Here is a 15805-nt window from a genome sequence, read left to right on the forward strand (position 1 = left end):
CGCTTTGACTTTAGATTGACCACATCCTGTCAGAAATGAGCAACTACTGTATCAAGCCATGAAAAGACACGATTTCACTCTGAGCTGAACAGAATCAGTGTGCTGCAGCAACATCTAGTGGGGAAATTGCATAGGCACACCCGCACAGTGCACCGAGCAAAGACAAAACACATCGCTGAAAAGGATTGCAACAAACATCATCAATTTAAATACCTAATTAACAATATATAAACACCAATAAAAACCAACCTTTTACCTAATATGACATCAGCTGATTTAGAGCTTTAGTTGTGCGTATTCTCAAGTAACTTTTCAAAGAAATTGACACTATTTGACCCCAAGGATTGTTTTGGGGGGCCTCATCACATAAACCTAGCTGATAATCCAGGTTTATTTGCCATTGACTTCCCTTTAATTTAGCACCTTTTATAATGTACAACTATTATCGCCCATTAACTGAGAATCTTAGCACACTCATTACAAGAGTCAATATCGTTTTTCCATGATAAGTATTATGTACTCAAATCAAGTTAATTAATTAGCATTCACCTAATGGTGTGTAAACCAGAGAAAGTTATTCTGCTGAAAATAATATTTCCTGGACTATCTGTTGTCCACTGCACTCTAAATTAATACATACAGAAAAGTGCGTTTGTGAGAAGTGAGAGTAAATTGAGCTTTGTATGCTATCTTGTGACACTTACCCGGCTCCATAGTAAAACACGTTGACGTAAAGACCATAGTTTAGAGCAAGTAGATTACGATACGGTCATTTGAACATACAAAGGATAAAAGACGAAATAAATGTACTAAATAAACTAGTTTGCTGATAAACTATGAACATTGTTTCGTCGATGGGTGGCAGTACGTTTCCAGAGGATGTGTCAGATGTATAAGAAGTCCGCCAAAACCGAAGAAGAAGCACTTCCGTTGTGACGTAATATTTGAGCCATAGCAAATGGCGGTTGAAAAGGGTGGACAGTAAACACGTTTATAACTGTAACTGTTTAAATATCATCAAAACATGTACTCGAGTGTGTCGGATTTACAGAGCAGTTACAACATGTTTATTTTCAACTTTCAGGTGGGTTCATTTGTCGTGCTGACTGGAAATGCACTGCCAAAGACACGAAAACGACGCAAACGGTAAGAAAAGTTACACTTTATGGCAGGGCTAACTTTAGCTACAGCGTTCGGTTGGCACAGTAACGCTCAGCGGCAGAGGTGCGAGAAGTACTGTGATCTTGTAATTAAGCAAAAGTATGTACTTAGTTACTTTACATCACTGGGCCAAATTAAGGTCAGCGGTCTGTTAATATGTGTGCCTAATTAGGGCTGGTGCTGTGTAGAACAATTAATAGGCAGTGTAGAATAAAGTATCTCAATTATTCTGAGTACAAGTACCAATACCACACTATAAAGAAAGCATAAAGTGGTATAAAATCAAAAATACTCAGGTAAAGCAAAAGTACCTCAAATGTGTACTTAAGTACAGTACTTGAGTAAATGTACTTAGTTACTTCCCACCACTGTTAGTAGCCTATGTAGTATATATTAGTATGCATAACGCCAACGTTCGCTGAGTTAGCTTTAGTTCCCGCTCTGAAGCAGTTCATGTATAAATTCTAAAGCTGAATCTCAATGTCTACAGTTGATATAATGGAGAACGAAGATGGAGAAAATGAAACTGAGTCTGAAGGGACGGAACTCCGTCTGAAAGTCGAGTCGTTGAAGCAGGAGCTCCACGAGTGCAGAGCCGAGCTGGCAAAGCTACAGAAACAACTGAAGCAGTCAGAAAGACTCCAGCAGAACACAGAGAGCTACAACGAAGACCTGAGAAAACAGGTCAGTGCATACTAAAGAAATCACCATTTAATGACAGACGGTAAACATCTCTGCAAAAACACTGAGTTTAATCAGTCTAAATAATCATATTCCCATTATCATGTTATAACAGCGAGCATTTTAAGAGTGTATGCCATTTTGAATTGATCTGTTTCAGGTCGACCAGCTGAGCGCAGAGATTCATCAGCGAAAGAAGAAAGATAAAGACAGAGTTGACAGTGAAACTCAAACGGAAGAATATGTATGGACAGAAACTGGTGTGTTGATTTTGTATTTACATTACATACATTAATTTATCATTTGTATTTTTGTGAGGAAATGGTTACTAAGGGTTCAATATTCCTTTGCAGATTATTACAACTACTACTATGGGGGCAACACTCAGAACCCAGAGGCTTCAGACAGTCAGGAAGGCCTGAACGCAGAAGCAGCAGCAGCAGTAGAAGCAGCAGATGGCAGCACCGCAGCAGGGGTTTCAGCACCAAATGAAACAACAGCTGCAGCAGCTGATGTTGATAACCCCACGCCTGACAATGGTGTTGAAGTCACAACTGAGGTTTGTTTATTATAAAGATACTTGAATAAAAAGTAACTGCACATGTTTCTTTTAACATCATGTCATGAAATCGATGTTCGAATGCTATTGATAGTTTCACATATCGATTAAGTGAATCCTCCCTAAACCCATATACTGAAGTAAGGAGATGTTGATATATATATGGATAAGTGCAATTGGAGTTATGACTAATTATTGGCATTGTCTCATTCAGGAAGGTGATGGAGGATCCATAGCTGATATTTTGAGGGCCACTGCTGAAGAGGCTATGACGCAGACCGGCTTTGTCTTTGATGAGACGACTGGGTTGTACTATGACCACAGCACAGGCTTCTACTACGACTCGGTATGTCAAAAAACACCCTTTTCAGTACAATAAGGCTTAATATAGCAGAATATGTTAAGCAGCATATTTTTTTCGTCCCAGTCATCTGATCTCTAAACGCATTTCTCGTCCTCAGGCCAGTCAGCTGTACTATGATGCCAACACAGGCATTTACTACTACCATGATACAGAGAGTGGACGATACCAATTTCATTCCAAGATTGAGGTGCCTGCTGCACAGACTGCTGCAGAGCCTTGCAAAGAAAAGAGCACAGGTGAATGGAAGGGCAGAAAGTCAAAGAAAGGGTCCAAGAAAAGCTCCCACCAGGACAATAAGGTATGTTACACCCGTGGATCTCTGACTGATGCATTACAGAGATACATTTTATGCTTGGTGGCTGACAGCGGGCTGATGACTTTGTAGTTCCCCTTTTAAAAAAAACTTAAATTAGTCATCATTTTATTGGTCTCAGTCTTCCAATGCTTGTTTTTCTTGAAATATGTAAGATTAGTTGACTAAAAAGATTGTCCTCTGACCTAGGTGCAAGAGGTGACTTGCTCATTGGCTAAAATGAAGATTTCTTCTTACTGGGATTCTGCTTCCCACAAAGGTACACCTTTCCTTCCAGCACGCAAAGCAATACAGAAGATTAGATCAATACTTTTTCACCTGGACTCTTAATTCAATAGTTTTGCCATCACAGTGGGGTGAATTAATACTGATAAAGCACTCCTAGAGTTCAATGAAGGTGGTGTTACTCGCACAAGCAGCACCTTAACATTTGTAGGTCTATATCAAGCTTTAAAGTAAAGGATTACATTTTTCACACAATAAATGTTAGGATGGCAAAGTAGTAAATTATAGCCCAAGTGGAGGATAGTTGTAATTGTATTCATAAAGCATTCCTTTCATCTAGTAAGATGACAAAAAAGGCTTTTGTGCAATTAAGAATCTCTTTAAATGCTCTTTAGTTACTCTGTACAGCGGCATAAACCACAAATGATTCAAAGTGTTAGCTTTGCTTATGAATCTGGGAGCAGAGTAGGATTAAGATCATTGTAGATTTCCTGGTGTCATTTTAGAGGTCTATAGGTAATTGCCTTTGAAGACTGAAACTATGTACAAACACGTGTCAGACATGAAACATGGGATCTACAAAGCCAGCTTGCCCCCTGTCAGTGAACATCACTGAAGATGGTAAACTCACTGTTGACTGTCTGATGGCAGGAACTCAAATTTGACGAGGTGAAGTTGGAAGAAGAAGAAATTGACTGGGTCGAAAGGCCAACAACCAAGAGGAGCACAGAATCACGAAAACTGAAGCGAAAGTCTTGCAGTCCGGACACGGCCTCGCGTAGAAAAGACTCTCATAAACACAGAGCGGATAGCGACACATCTTCGTCTAAGAGGAAGAAGCAGAAAAAAAGTTCCCACGATGATGATAAGGATAAGGGTCGATCAAAGAAGAAAAGTAAGAAATCAAAGACAAAAAAGCAGAAGAAGAAGAAAAAGAAGAAAAGCCCGGCTCGCAGCGATGATTCAGATGATAACAGCGAACCAGAAGAGGGTGAGCTCACTGAGTCGGAGAGAGAAGAGTGGGACTCCACTCCCTCGGTCTCTTCTTCCAGCTCCAGCTCCAAGGAAAGCTCTGAGGCAGAAATGGAGACTCAGATTAATGCAGGTGAGAGGACAAAGCAGCTAAATTCACAGCCGGGCCCGCATCCAAAAAACACTGTACTTGGGTGAAGTAGTTTAATCTGGCTGTAATTGAGATGTCATTGTTACTATCACTAGCTTTTTGAGGCTGACACGTTCTCTTTTTTTTTTGTTTACAGCCAAAGAGATATGGCCGCCCTGTGTCAGAGTGACAGTGGTCAGATCTCCAGTGATGCAGGTCGGCACTCTGTTCATCATCACGGCCACCTCTCCAGCCACCATTGGCAGGTTTGTGCTATTTCTCTCTTGTGCATGTTGTTAAACAATGGGTTTACAAAGGTAAACAGGGAGGCTGCTAACAAAGAGAATGACATGGCTTTAAGAAATAACCGCCCTGTGAAAAGTGTTGACTCACTTAGTGAAAATATTAATATTGATCTCTGGGTAAGTTAAAAGGAAAACAACCTGCTGTCTTTCCTGTTGCAGAGAGAAAAGCATGGACCATGCAATCCTTTTACCAGAATTGGGAGTGAGCAAGGTAACTTTTTGCTCTTATAAATTGTCCACGGATCTTCCTAATTTATTTGCATTTGTGATGATTCTCACTGAACTGTGTTTGGGTCCAGTTTCACGCAGAGGTGTACTTCGACCAGGAGCAGCAAGGCTACATGCTGGTGGACCAGGGCAGCCAGAATGGAACCGTCATCAATGGCAACCGGATCTTGCAGGTCAACATTTGATCTCCGTTTGTAGCCTTTTTTTAAAAAGCCCTTAAACTCAGTAATGACCCTATCAATGGATCTTCACACTACAGCCCAAAACCAAGTGTGAGCCACAAGCACTGATGCACGGCGATGAGGTGAAGATGGGAGAGACTGTGCTGTCCTTTCACATCCACCCGGGGACTGACACCTGTGATGGCTGCGAGCCTGGCCAGGTGATGGCCCACATCAACAAGTACAAGAGAGAGGAGAATACAGGTGAGCCACCTCATGAGAAATTAGTTTTAAGTCCAAGTGTGACAGCCAAGGCTTCAGACATTTCGTTTTTCTGTTGTCGGTCGGTCACATTCTCTTGGTCACGATGGAGGGGATTCATAAAATGTGGCAATGATTAGAATTTGGCAGTAAAAGGTCACTGAACTAATTAGCGATTCTCTGTATATTTCCAAAGCCCCTGCGGCTCCCACCAAAGAGGACAAAGAAGCACTGAGACAGAAGGAGCTGAAACAGATGAAGGCCAGATATGGCTTGCAGGTGAGTTTCATCAGGACTAGCATCCTCAAGTTTAAGCTTTAAACGTCTTGTTTCTTCATGCAGCCAATCGCCTCTGTGCTTTTCTGTAAACAGAGCAGTGAGTATGAGGAGGCCAAAGCCCTGAGGAACCCCAGGTACCAGGACCGAGCGGAGTCTCGGCGACAGACTGTCGGTAGTGAGGGTGTTTTCCAACGAGACGATGCACCTGCTTCTGTTCATCAGTAAGTACATTGCCCTTGACTATATTGGTAACGAAAGATAATATAGGATGATGTGCTAATCAAGTATTACTCGTTTCTTATAGGGAGATCAGTGAAGTCAATAAAGGACGGAAAATGCTGGAAAAGATGGGCTGGAAGAAAGGAGAGGGGCTGGGTAAAGAGGGGACTGGCATGAAAACCCCGGTAAGTCGAGTTCTGCTGATGCCTTTGTTGGCAGGTTGACCGAAAATGTATTGTAAGTCAACAAAACAACTTAATTATTGTTCTTTTTCCTTCCTTTCTGCACAGATTCAACTGAAAATCAGGAAGTCCCAGTCCGGTTTGGGGGCTGGTCCGGCCTTGTCTCTAGACGCCGCCTCTGTGACCAAATCAAAGTCCCAGAAGAACTGGGAGAAAGCGCGTGAAAGATTTGCCGATACGTGCCAGCCTGATGTGCCGTCACCTCAAACACCAATGAACAAAGCCTGGGTGAAAGGAGAAGAGACGGCTGACACAGAAGCAGGGGTTGAAACAGAGGGCCAAAGTTTAGAATAGCTAGACACAGTTTGACGTGTATCACTGTACTGCCCGAGGAAACGTGATATACTGTCTTTACATTAGAAAGCAATAACACTATTTCCACATTGAAACAATTTAGTTATTTTACAGTCGTCGGGAACAGTCGCTGAAGACCCTAGCAACCAATCTGAGCTGGTTTACTCAGTTGTGAAGAACTACATCTGTCAACGCTACCTGTCAACCGGTTTGTCAAGTCACAATCTGTTTGTATAAAGTGTTGGTTCCTCCTCCTGTAGAAGTGAATTGTGTGGAATATTACAGTCCAAACACTGAGGAACGCACTGAGCGTGTTTCAAGGTCCAGTGTGCCTGTAGCGCTGCCTCCCAGAATAAAGGCAACATGAATTGCCTCGAGCTAATATTGACACGTTGGAGCTATATTTCTCACAATGAGATTATGCTATGATGACACAAATCTCCCACAAATCCGTTGGAGACGATCCTAAAACACTAATCATGTTAAACCAGTCTCAACTACTGGTGTGTTGTACATAAAATAAGAACATGCTCAACCACTGTTTCTGATAATGTTATTTTACTTGGCATTTTGCATGAAAGCACATGGACATACTGTTGTGAGGCCAGTAAGCAAACAGTCTATATGCAGTCTTATCTGGGAGCTCATGGGTGTGTGTGAATATTTGCATGTGTGTGCAAGTTGCGAGCTTGAACAGAGGCCACTCTAAAATTAAAAATAATGCAAGTTTAGTTAAATCCTCAGTATTGTAGTTTAGTAAATAGTATACGTTTCACTGCTACTTCGTTACTAAAACTGCATACATATTCACAAATATGTTCAGCTGAAAGCAACACACATCTCAAGTCAATGAATGGAAGTGACAACAGTTTTTTTTCTGTTAAGTCAGCATCCAACAGGTGAGGAATTTGACTCACATGACACTGCTGGTGTGACTCCTTGAGCTGGCTCGCCTGCTGCCCTTCTTCTGACTGATAGTGCCACCCATTGTAATTCCTTTGGTCGATGGATAGGCAAACTGGTGTATTCTCTTAGCTAGTGTGCACACTAGCCTGCACTCCTGAGTAACAGCGCTTCAAGGCCGTCAGCGTTCTTCTTGTCTACTGACAGGTGGGTCCTCCTGTTCCTCCCTCCTCAAATCTCCTCCCTCAACTTTACCACCAGAAAGTAAACACTCCGACGCTGATACTGCAGTCGTGTAATCAAACTGGGAGCGATCAACTTGTGTGCCCGGTTCAATTGGTTAGAAAGTCTCAGCCATAGAAAGATGTAGTGAGTCACGAGATAAGTGGGAATTCGTTCTTCTGTGAAGATGTTGCTTAAGACTTTCCAGAGATCTGGCATGACCAGTTCAGAGGAACACTGAGCCACTGTTTCTTTCAGGGGAAGGCTTCTCATTATGTCCTTTCTGCCTCATGGAGGGCAAAATCAGCAGATTGGAGTTATATTCATGGCCTGTTTCGTGTTAATGATGTTATATGATAACAGTAATTCAATCCTTCTTGAAGTTCAGTTCTTGTAAACACTGCAGGGTACACAGAATGGCTAATCTGTGCAACAGTGCATGTTAATATTATAGTGAAAAAATCACTTCGCTCACAGTTGGAAAATGTGAATATTCCTGAGGCAACTTGGATTGGACTCTCACGGGCAAGTGGGAGCACGTTTTCTTTAAGCCTTACTATAGCTATAAGTAACTTACTGAAGTGACAGGCAGTGTTTTTATATTCCTTACAAAGCCTCAGACTAAACAGTAATTTATAATCTATAGTAGCTTTCACACACACAATAAATGATTGGGATTTATGGAAGCGGAAATAGGTACTTTTGTTTTTGATACATTTTAAGAAAAATGTGTGTGAAAAAAGAAGATAGTTTTATAAAGCAGTTTTACATAATTGTACAGTTTATAACCCTGATGCAGATGAGGAAAATGTAACTGCTGTTTTAATAACCAAGTGGAATTTTTACAGTCACTAAAACTTGCCATTGCACGATCGGACCCTCACAATGACACCTTGTTTTCCGCCCCTTCTAGCGTTTGACTGGTCAATCACACACATGCACAATCACACAGACTTGTCAAACACTGGTGTGTCCTGCATTTAAAAAAAGAATCAGACAAAGAAGAAGGGAGTGTCTCATCTGCAGATAAAAGAGGTATGTTTCTACTGAGGATAAAGGGTTTCTGGTATTTAGATGAAGCTTGTTCTCAATCTTGATAGTCACAACAGAGGCAGAAGTTCTGAAGAGAAGTACTTTTCATTATCAGATTTATTTACATGCAAGATTAAATCTAAATCACATATTGTCTAAATCAAAGTAATATGTTTCTTATGCTATATTTATTTAACATTTAGTCTGTTTTAAAAATAAATGTACATCATAAAAAGGACTTAAATCATTTTAAGTTACTGACCTTAACTAACCTTCTTTTAAATACTGTTCTTCAAATATACCCTCGGTCTATGGTCATAAAATCAACTTTAATTATTATTTGAATAATCATTTAATGTATATTTTTCCATTATTCAAGAAGAGGAGAGTTGCTCAAATGGTAATCTTTATCTTATTTCATTTCATTTAAAACCTTTATTTATACAGATAAATCCCATTGAGATCATTGATCTCTTTTTCAAGGGAGACCTGCTCAAGTAGTTCCACATGAAACATAAAAACATAAATAGAACAACAAAAGGACATCATACAGCATAATTTACATAATTATCCACATAAACAAGTACCAATAGCTTCTGATTGACTAACATCCAACCGAGCTTTAAAAACATTTAGTGGCACCAGATTGTTCAGTTTCCATTTAATTTGCAGACTGTTCCAAGACAGAGGAGCTGCGCATCTAAAAGCTGTCTTCCCTAAGACAGTCCTAGCAGTTGGCACATTTAATAAAACCACAGCATTCGATCTCAGGCAGTAGCCACTTACAATTTTCCGTGACATCAGGGAGCAGATATAAGATGGAAGTTTCCCTAACATGGCTTTGTATATAAAAATGTACCAGTGACTGAGCCTCCGTACAGTTAGTGAAAGCAAACCAGCCCTTGCATACAGGGTACAGTGATGGGTTAATGCTTTACAGTTTGTCACAAATCTTAGTGCACTGTGATACGCAGCATCTAACTTGACCAGGCAATTGGCAGGTGCATTCATATACATCAAATCCCCATAGTCCAGCACAGGTAAAAAGGTCACAGTGACTAGCCTTTTCCTGGCCTCAAGCGAGAAACAGGACTTGTTCCTGTAGAAGAAACCTAGCCTAACCCTCAGCTTTTTAAGCAGGTTATTGACATGAAGTTTAAAAGTGAGACAATCATCAAGCCAGATACCAAGGTATTTGTAACAGGCAACAACTTCAAGTTTTATTCCTTGCGTAGTTACAATATCTAAAACAGGCTCTGGTGTCTTTTTAGCTTTAGAAAAGAGCATTACCTTGGTTTTCTCAACATTTAAAAGAAGCTTTAATTCAGAGAACTGAGTCTGAATAATGTTAAAAACAGCCTGTAATTTAACACCAGCCTCCTTAATGGAGGGACCTGCACAATACATCACAGTATCATCTGCATAACAATGTAAAGTAGCTTCATCCACATTTTCACCTAAACTGTTAATATATATGGAGAATAAAAGTGGTCCTAAAACAGAACCTTGAGGAACACCATTTGCAATGTTTAACCACTCAGAAGACAGCCCATCAAAGTGAACACATTGGGACCTTTCAGAGAGGTAGTTTACAAACCACCCCACTGTATGGCTGGACATGCCTATACTGGCTAGCCTCTGCTTTAAAATGTGATGATCGACGGTGTCAAACGCTTTGGAAAGGTCAATAAACAGAGCTGCACAACTCTGCTTATTATCTAAAATACTCGCCACATCATTCACCACTTTCATTGTGGCAGTGATGGTGCTGTGCTGCTTTCTGAAGCCTGACTGATGTTTAGACAGGATGTCATTTGTACATAAAAACACCTTTACCTGTTCACTCACTAAGCGTTCAAGAACCTTAGCCAGAACTGACAACTTAGAGATTGGCCTATAGTTATTTAATAAGGTGGCCTCCCCTCCTTTTAGCAAAGGCAGGACATACGCTGACTTCCACAATTTTGGAATTGTGTTAGTGCTGAGGGAGAGGTTCAAAAGAGTAGTGAGAGGTGGAGCAATACAATCTGCAGCTATCTTTAAAAAGAAAGGTTCTACGTTGTCCGGGCTAGCCAGTTTCTTAGGATCTAGCTTGGTTAAAGCTTCACAAACAACATCAACAGTAAAAGGGGTAAAACTAAAAGGGTTTTCCAACACACATTTTTCAGAGTCACATACTGTAGTGTTCACAGAAGCAGAGTTAGTGACAGAATCAAACAGAGAACCACAGGACACAAAATGCTCATTAAAGCAATTTAGCATAGTAGCCCTGTCCGATATAGTGCCAGATGCTGTGGTAATGCACGGAGGTAGCTCATTACGGATATCGCCGGTGGATAACGATTTAATGGCTTTCCAAAATTTTCCAGGATTATTCATATTATATCTTATTGGATTGTTTCACTGTGTGAATAATCTGATTTAATTATTCACTAGACAACAAAATGTGCCATTAAATATGCTTTTTAGATGTATTATTGTTCCTAAATACTGACACGATGAAGCACTGATAGTTATCATGTTTAAGTAAAATGGAGTTACCACATCTAGCTTCTTTTATAAGCTACTTTTAGCAATAGGATATTTTGTGAAAATGGCCTGGTCATCTAAAGTTCAAGGAGTGTAAAAGGTTTGGGACTACAGTGTAACAGTATAATATCTAGCTCCACTCTGCCCCCCTGTGGAAGCTGGGGAGAGAACATTCATCCTCATCTGTCATGAAGTAAAGCTCTGCGTCAACAGTTTAAATTGTGTACTGTAGACTTTGTCAGAGCGACCACAGAGTAACAGTAAGAGAGCGACTCCTTCATTGTCCTCATTCATAGTTTTGTGCAGGAGGTCCTTCATTGTGATCATGGTCAAAGGCTGGGCTCCCTGCACTCTGTAATTTAGGGAAACTCACCTCATAAATACAGCCCAGTGACCGTGTCCCTGTTTAAAAGACTGGAACTGCAGTTGTGTGCGTTTTAGAGCGTTCCCAGTGTGTTGTGCTGGTCAGAGCTGACTGCAGCTTGTTGCACTTCACAATGTGTTCATCTGAGCGAGTCAAACAGCTGTGTGGCAGAATTAAGTTGTTGTGTCATATTCACATAAACAGTCATGTGAGTGATCACAACAACAAAGTGAAGACAATAGCTACAGACAGATGGGAGTCCTCTCTTTGTCCACTATGGTATGTAATGTTTCACTAAAACCAGGTGGACCGCAGAAACGTGGTGCAGGGATGAGGGGATAAATGGAGAAATATAGACCTATGGTGTAACACGAAAAATGATAGATACTTCAAATGAGGGAAGGCCCAGCGTGTGTTGAACAAAATGTTGATGCCTTTGCATGCTATTTGTAATGTTCAGGGAAGTTAACCATTTTTTTACCAAACATCTACACACGCAAACTGTATCACTGCATAAAAGGAAGTATGTATTTCTTCGGTGCTTTTAGAACCGCAAGCCGACGCCAATCTAAGTTCATTATATTTGAGGGTCAGACATTTCTACTGCCAACATCTCAACCACTCAGTTGCCAACACCAACACTACCTAGATATATATGTTTATATCCAAAATATGAATTTACCAACCCTAAGAATATATTTTAATATTGTTATTGTTGTTCTTAGTTTAAATGCAGGACTTTTAATTGTAACAGAGTGTTTTTACACTGTGGTTTTGCTACGTTTACTTTGTAAAAACATCTGAATACTTCTTCCGCTTGTTTTCAGTCTCTGTCTTTGTGTCAGACAGAAGCAGAACATCACCCCAGCCAGACTCAACATACTTTCATTTCATTTTAACCAGACAACGTGCGTCTGCCTACGTCTGCAACTCTGTGTTATTGCAATCTCAGTCTGAGCATGTGAGTCCATTGAGAGGCATGAGACCAGAAGCGACACAAGTCTGAGAAACAGTTCTGTGTTGACTCAACTTCCCCCCACACTTCCGGCTCAGCTGGCCCTCCCAGCCGCGTCTGTCCAAGCCTGAGCCTCTTTAAATCCGAACAGAGCACACTGGCTCAAAACACGCAAGATTGCACCATTTTAGAACTTGAGATTTGGGCACACAGAATGCACTTGTTGGCTGTGAATGCCCGTGTGAGAGGAAGTGGGGGTTTACATGCCTGATAGTTCACAGATCATCCAACTAAAACCTTTTGGCTGAAAGGAAATGATCCTCATTCCAACCACATTCCAGTGTGAATATGTTTTTTACCCTCCTTCAGAATTGTCTTTTTCATGCTAGGAAATTAGATAACACAATTTGGTAAAGGGGGCTCTTGCTAAAAATAAAACAGTGTTAAAGTAAAGTGTGTTATATAATCCTATTAAAGCTGTCATAAGACTTCTACTGTTTATATGAAAGGGAAATAGCCCTTCCCAAGTGTTTCATGCCATGTGTCTTGTTATTAATACATCCAGATCAGAATTCCTTTGACACAAACTGAATGGAAATTCCAACAAAACTATGGCTTCCTCCCAGCAAGTGACTGAGCCGCTGTTGAACGTCTTCCACCCTCTGCCTTTCCTGCTCAGACCCGATCCTCTGGGTGCCTCCCTGTGACCTCATCTTCCCAGAAAATCTTCCAGAAACCTCAGCAGCACTCGCTCACATGATGCAGCCTCGATGCAACTTGTCCAACAACAAGAGACCGGTCTTTCTTTACAGAAAAAACATCTAGCCTTGCTTATTATACGTCAACAGCACTGATGGTGGTGTCCCAGCAGCCTGTTCATTCAACCAGAGTATCAACCAGTGTGTGTGTGTGTGTGTGTTGAGAAGCGTCCTGTTTTTACTGAACCTTATTGTTCGTGCCAAAGTTTCCATTTCAATCTTTGTGACTCATTCCTCCTTAAGCTCCAAAGTGTTGGTGACCTGCCTGTTGCTGTTAGTCTTAACATGAACAGCATTAATGAACAGAAGTACTAAAAAGCTCGACACATCACACACACCGCTAAGTGCTGGGTCGACTAGTAAAGGGTATTATAGAATCATGAAAAGAGGCTTTGTGTTCATGCATAAGACAATAGCTCCCACATGGCAGCAGGACCTTTAAACCAGACACAGCAGTGAGTCATAAGGCATACTGTCCAAAAGTCAGCAGATCAATACCAGAAAGCACAGTAAAGCAAACATATACTCAAAGAAAGCACAGACTGATATGAATAACGGGGCATCTGACAGGCAGACATGCTGTCACAGTTTGAGTGTAAATCATACCTCGGCTTCTCTGAGGCCTGTGATGGGTCTGATGGGATGTTTGTGTCCTTTCTTCACAACACAGAGGATGGAAAAGGTCTTCGTTCCCTGACAGCGGTCCTGAAGGGAGTCTGTGCTGTGACTGCTGTTGGAGGCGCCGGTCTCTGAGTGAAAATACTTGCTCTCTCTGCGTGGCGGAGCTTAGCCCATGTGGCTGGATGGGGAAAGGGAAATGAACTTTCTGGGCAAAGAGCCAAGAGCAGAGTGGGTTTTAAAGACACGGCATGTTTGCAGTGCTATATACAGATCAGGCACACTTTACACCGAGTAACAAGTAAAGACCTTTCCAGCTTCTGTATTTATCAAAGTTAGCATTTAGCATTACAGTGGACCATACAACACTACATTGTCAAATTATCTAAATTTAAACTAACATAATAGGATCAGATTAGTAACGTTAGCAGCTTGAATCTACAATAATGCATACAACTCACACAGAATGTCCTTCTTCTAGTGGTGAAATGTGAATGACTTACTTTTCACTGTACTGTGCTTCTACTTTCCCTTTCTCCAAACAGTTTTGAATGCCAAACTTTGAACACATTGGTATATGTTCAGTTGCCCTACATTAAGCCCTTTGCAGTGCATGTTTAATTTAAAAAATGCAGTTATAGTAATTGATATTACCATATCATTTAAAGGTAGGAGCTCCAACAAGGCGTTTAGGACAGAGCGAACACACATACAGAGATGCTGTATGAGAAAACCAATGTGATTTTGGAAAATTGAACGATGTAAATCTATTCTAGTAGACCTCAACAATGGAATTATGATCAGTAGAAATGGCCATGACATTCAGCAGTCTTAGTTGTGAATAAGTGAACTGATGTCTCCCTCTTTTGGTGAATCGTGAGAAGTCAACAACAGAAAACAGCTATCATATTGTACCTCTAAGAATAAATAATAATAATAATAATAATAATAATAATTACTTTGCTTTATCATATACGTTCATCTCTATTATTTTTATTGTTTTTGCCAGTCTGTTTTTGCCACAGGGGCGCCGTAAAGGGTGAAAGGTTAGGACGATTCTAAGGGCCCGTGACTGACAGGGGCCCAAACTATTTTAGAACATTAAGAAAAAAATATTTAAGTAACCAATGTGATATCTTTTCATGGGGCCCAAAATCCCTGGCGATGCCCCTGTTTTGCCAGTCTGAAAAATAAGAAACCAGCTTGAACTAAGGCTTAAGTTACATTGAGAACATCACAGTGCAACATGCTAACTAACTGCTTATGGCATGGAACAATTATGTTTATAGTAAGTCCATTTGTAACATTAATTATCGTCATGTTTGCTTTCAGGAAACACATGACATCACCTCTTCATCCCCAGGGAGGCAAATCAGAAAGCTAATGACTCTACATAGGCTCATCACAGCCGAGCATCACACAGAGGCACTGCAGCAGTCCACGGTCCACTATGAGCCGAGGTTTTCATCGCAATATGTGATGAGATCGTTTTCTCCTCTGCTGCTTCTCTCTTACTATAGAGCAGGCTGGCCTCCATATGCATCCTCTCATAGCCCCCATTCATTTCCACTGTAGCCTGGCAACAAGCTGCTAAGCTTCACCGCTTCAAGATGAGGTGATACAAAAAGGCTTAGTAATATCAAGATGTTTCTTACAATTTGAGGCCCTGAAAACCTGTTTTCTTAACTAGCTTTTGTGATGACAACGTGAACACATTTGTCTTTTTATACCTTGAACAGCTTTTGGTGAAGTCACTGTTTAGTTATTTATTTATCTCACTCGTTTGAGGTTGGTAAACTACAGGGGGCTCTCTCAGTAAAGTTTTCACTGAATGCTGAAAAATAGAGGATTCTGGGCATGACAACACATATGAAAGAGAGAGGCTGCTGAATGTATTGCACAAAGCACACTTATCACAACCCTGAATATTTCCAGATTAATAATGTTATAATATATATATTAGGGACAGAAGATAAGTCAGATGTGGTGTGCTAACACATTTTTTACATTTTGTATTAAAACAAATCCAA

At 40.8% G+C, this 15805-nt stretch overlaps 2 protein-coding genes across 4 annotated transcripts in view; one reads left to right on the top strand and one right to left on the bottom strand.

The window, feature by feature from the left end:
• The window catches only part of tacc1 (transforming, acidic coiled-coil containing protein 1), a 34418-nt gene extending 20464 nt beyond the window's left edge, over nt 1-13954 (bottom strand). The window contains exon 1 of the mRNA XM_034082380.2: nt 13764-13954. The gene's annotated coding sequence lies outside the window, so the exon portion shown is untranslated. The remainder of the gene's footprint in view (nt 1-13763) is intronic.
• aggf1 (angiogenic factor with G patch and FHA domains 1) lies at nt 906-6930 on the top strand. 3 transcript variants are annotated; one of them, XM_034082381.2, is made up of 16 exons: nt 906-999; nt 1085-1146; nt 1652-1845; nt 2003-2102; nt 2196-2401; nt 2616-2747; nt 2863-3063; nt 3955-4408; nt 4563-4671; nt 4870-4921; nt 5010-5111; nt 5198-5363; nt 5557-5639; nt 5733-5860; nt 5944-6043; nt 6149-6930. In XM_034082381.2, the coding sequence occupies exons 2-16, from the start codon at nt 1113-1115 to the stop codon at nt 6392-6394; spliced, it is 2307 nt and encodes a 768-aa protein (XP_033938272.1). In that variant the 5' UTR covers nt 906-999; nt 1085-1112; the 3' UTR covers nt 6395-6930. The 3 variants fall into 3 exon arrangements, with proteins under 3 accessions (XP_033938272.1, XP_033938274.1, XP_033938273.1); XM_034082383.1 differs by lacking the exon at nt 3955-4408 and adding an exon at nt 3268-3337 and having other exon boundaries at nt 939-1146; XM_034082382.2 differs by lacking the exons at nt 906-999; nt 1085-1146 and adding an exon at nt 1195-1260.
• Nucleotides 13955-15805: the final 1851 nt, after the last annotated feature.

Source organism: Pseudochaenichthys georgianus, chromosome 5 (assembly GCF_902827115.2).
Source record: "Pseudochaenichthys georgianus chromosome 5, fPseGeo1.2, whole genome shotgun sequence".
In the NCBI taxonomy this organism is placed as follows: Eukaryota; Metazoa; Chordata; class Actinopteri; order Perciformes; family Channichthyidae; genus Pseudochaenichthys; species Pseudochaenichthys georgianus.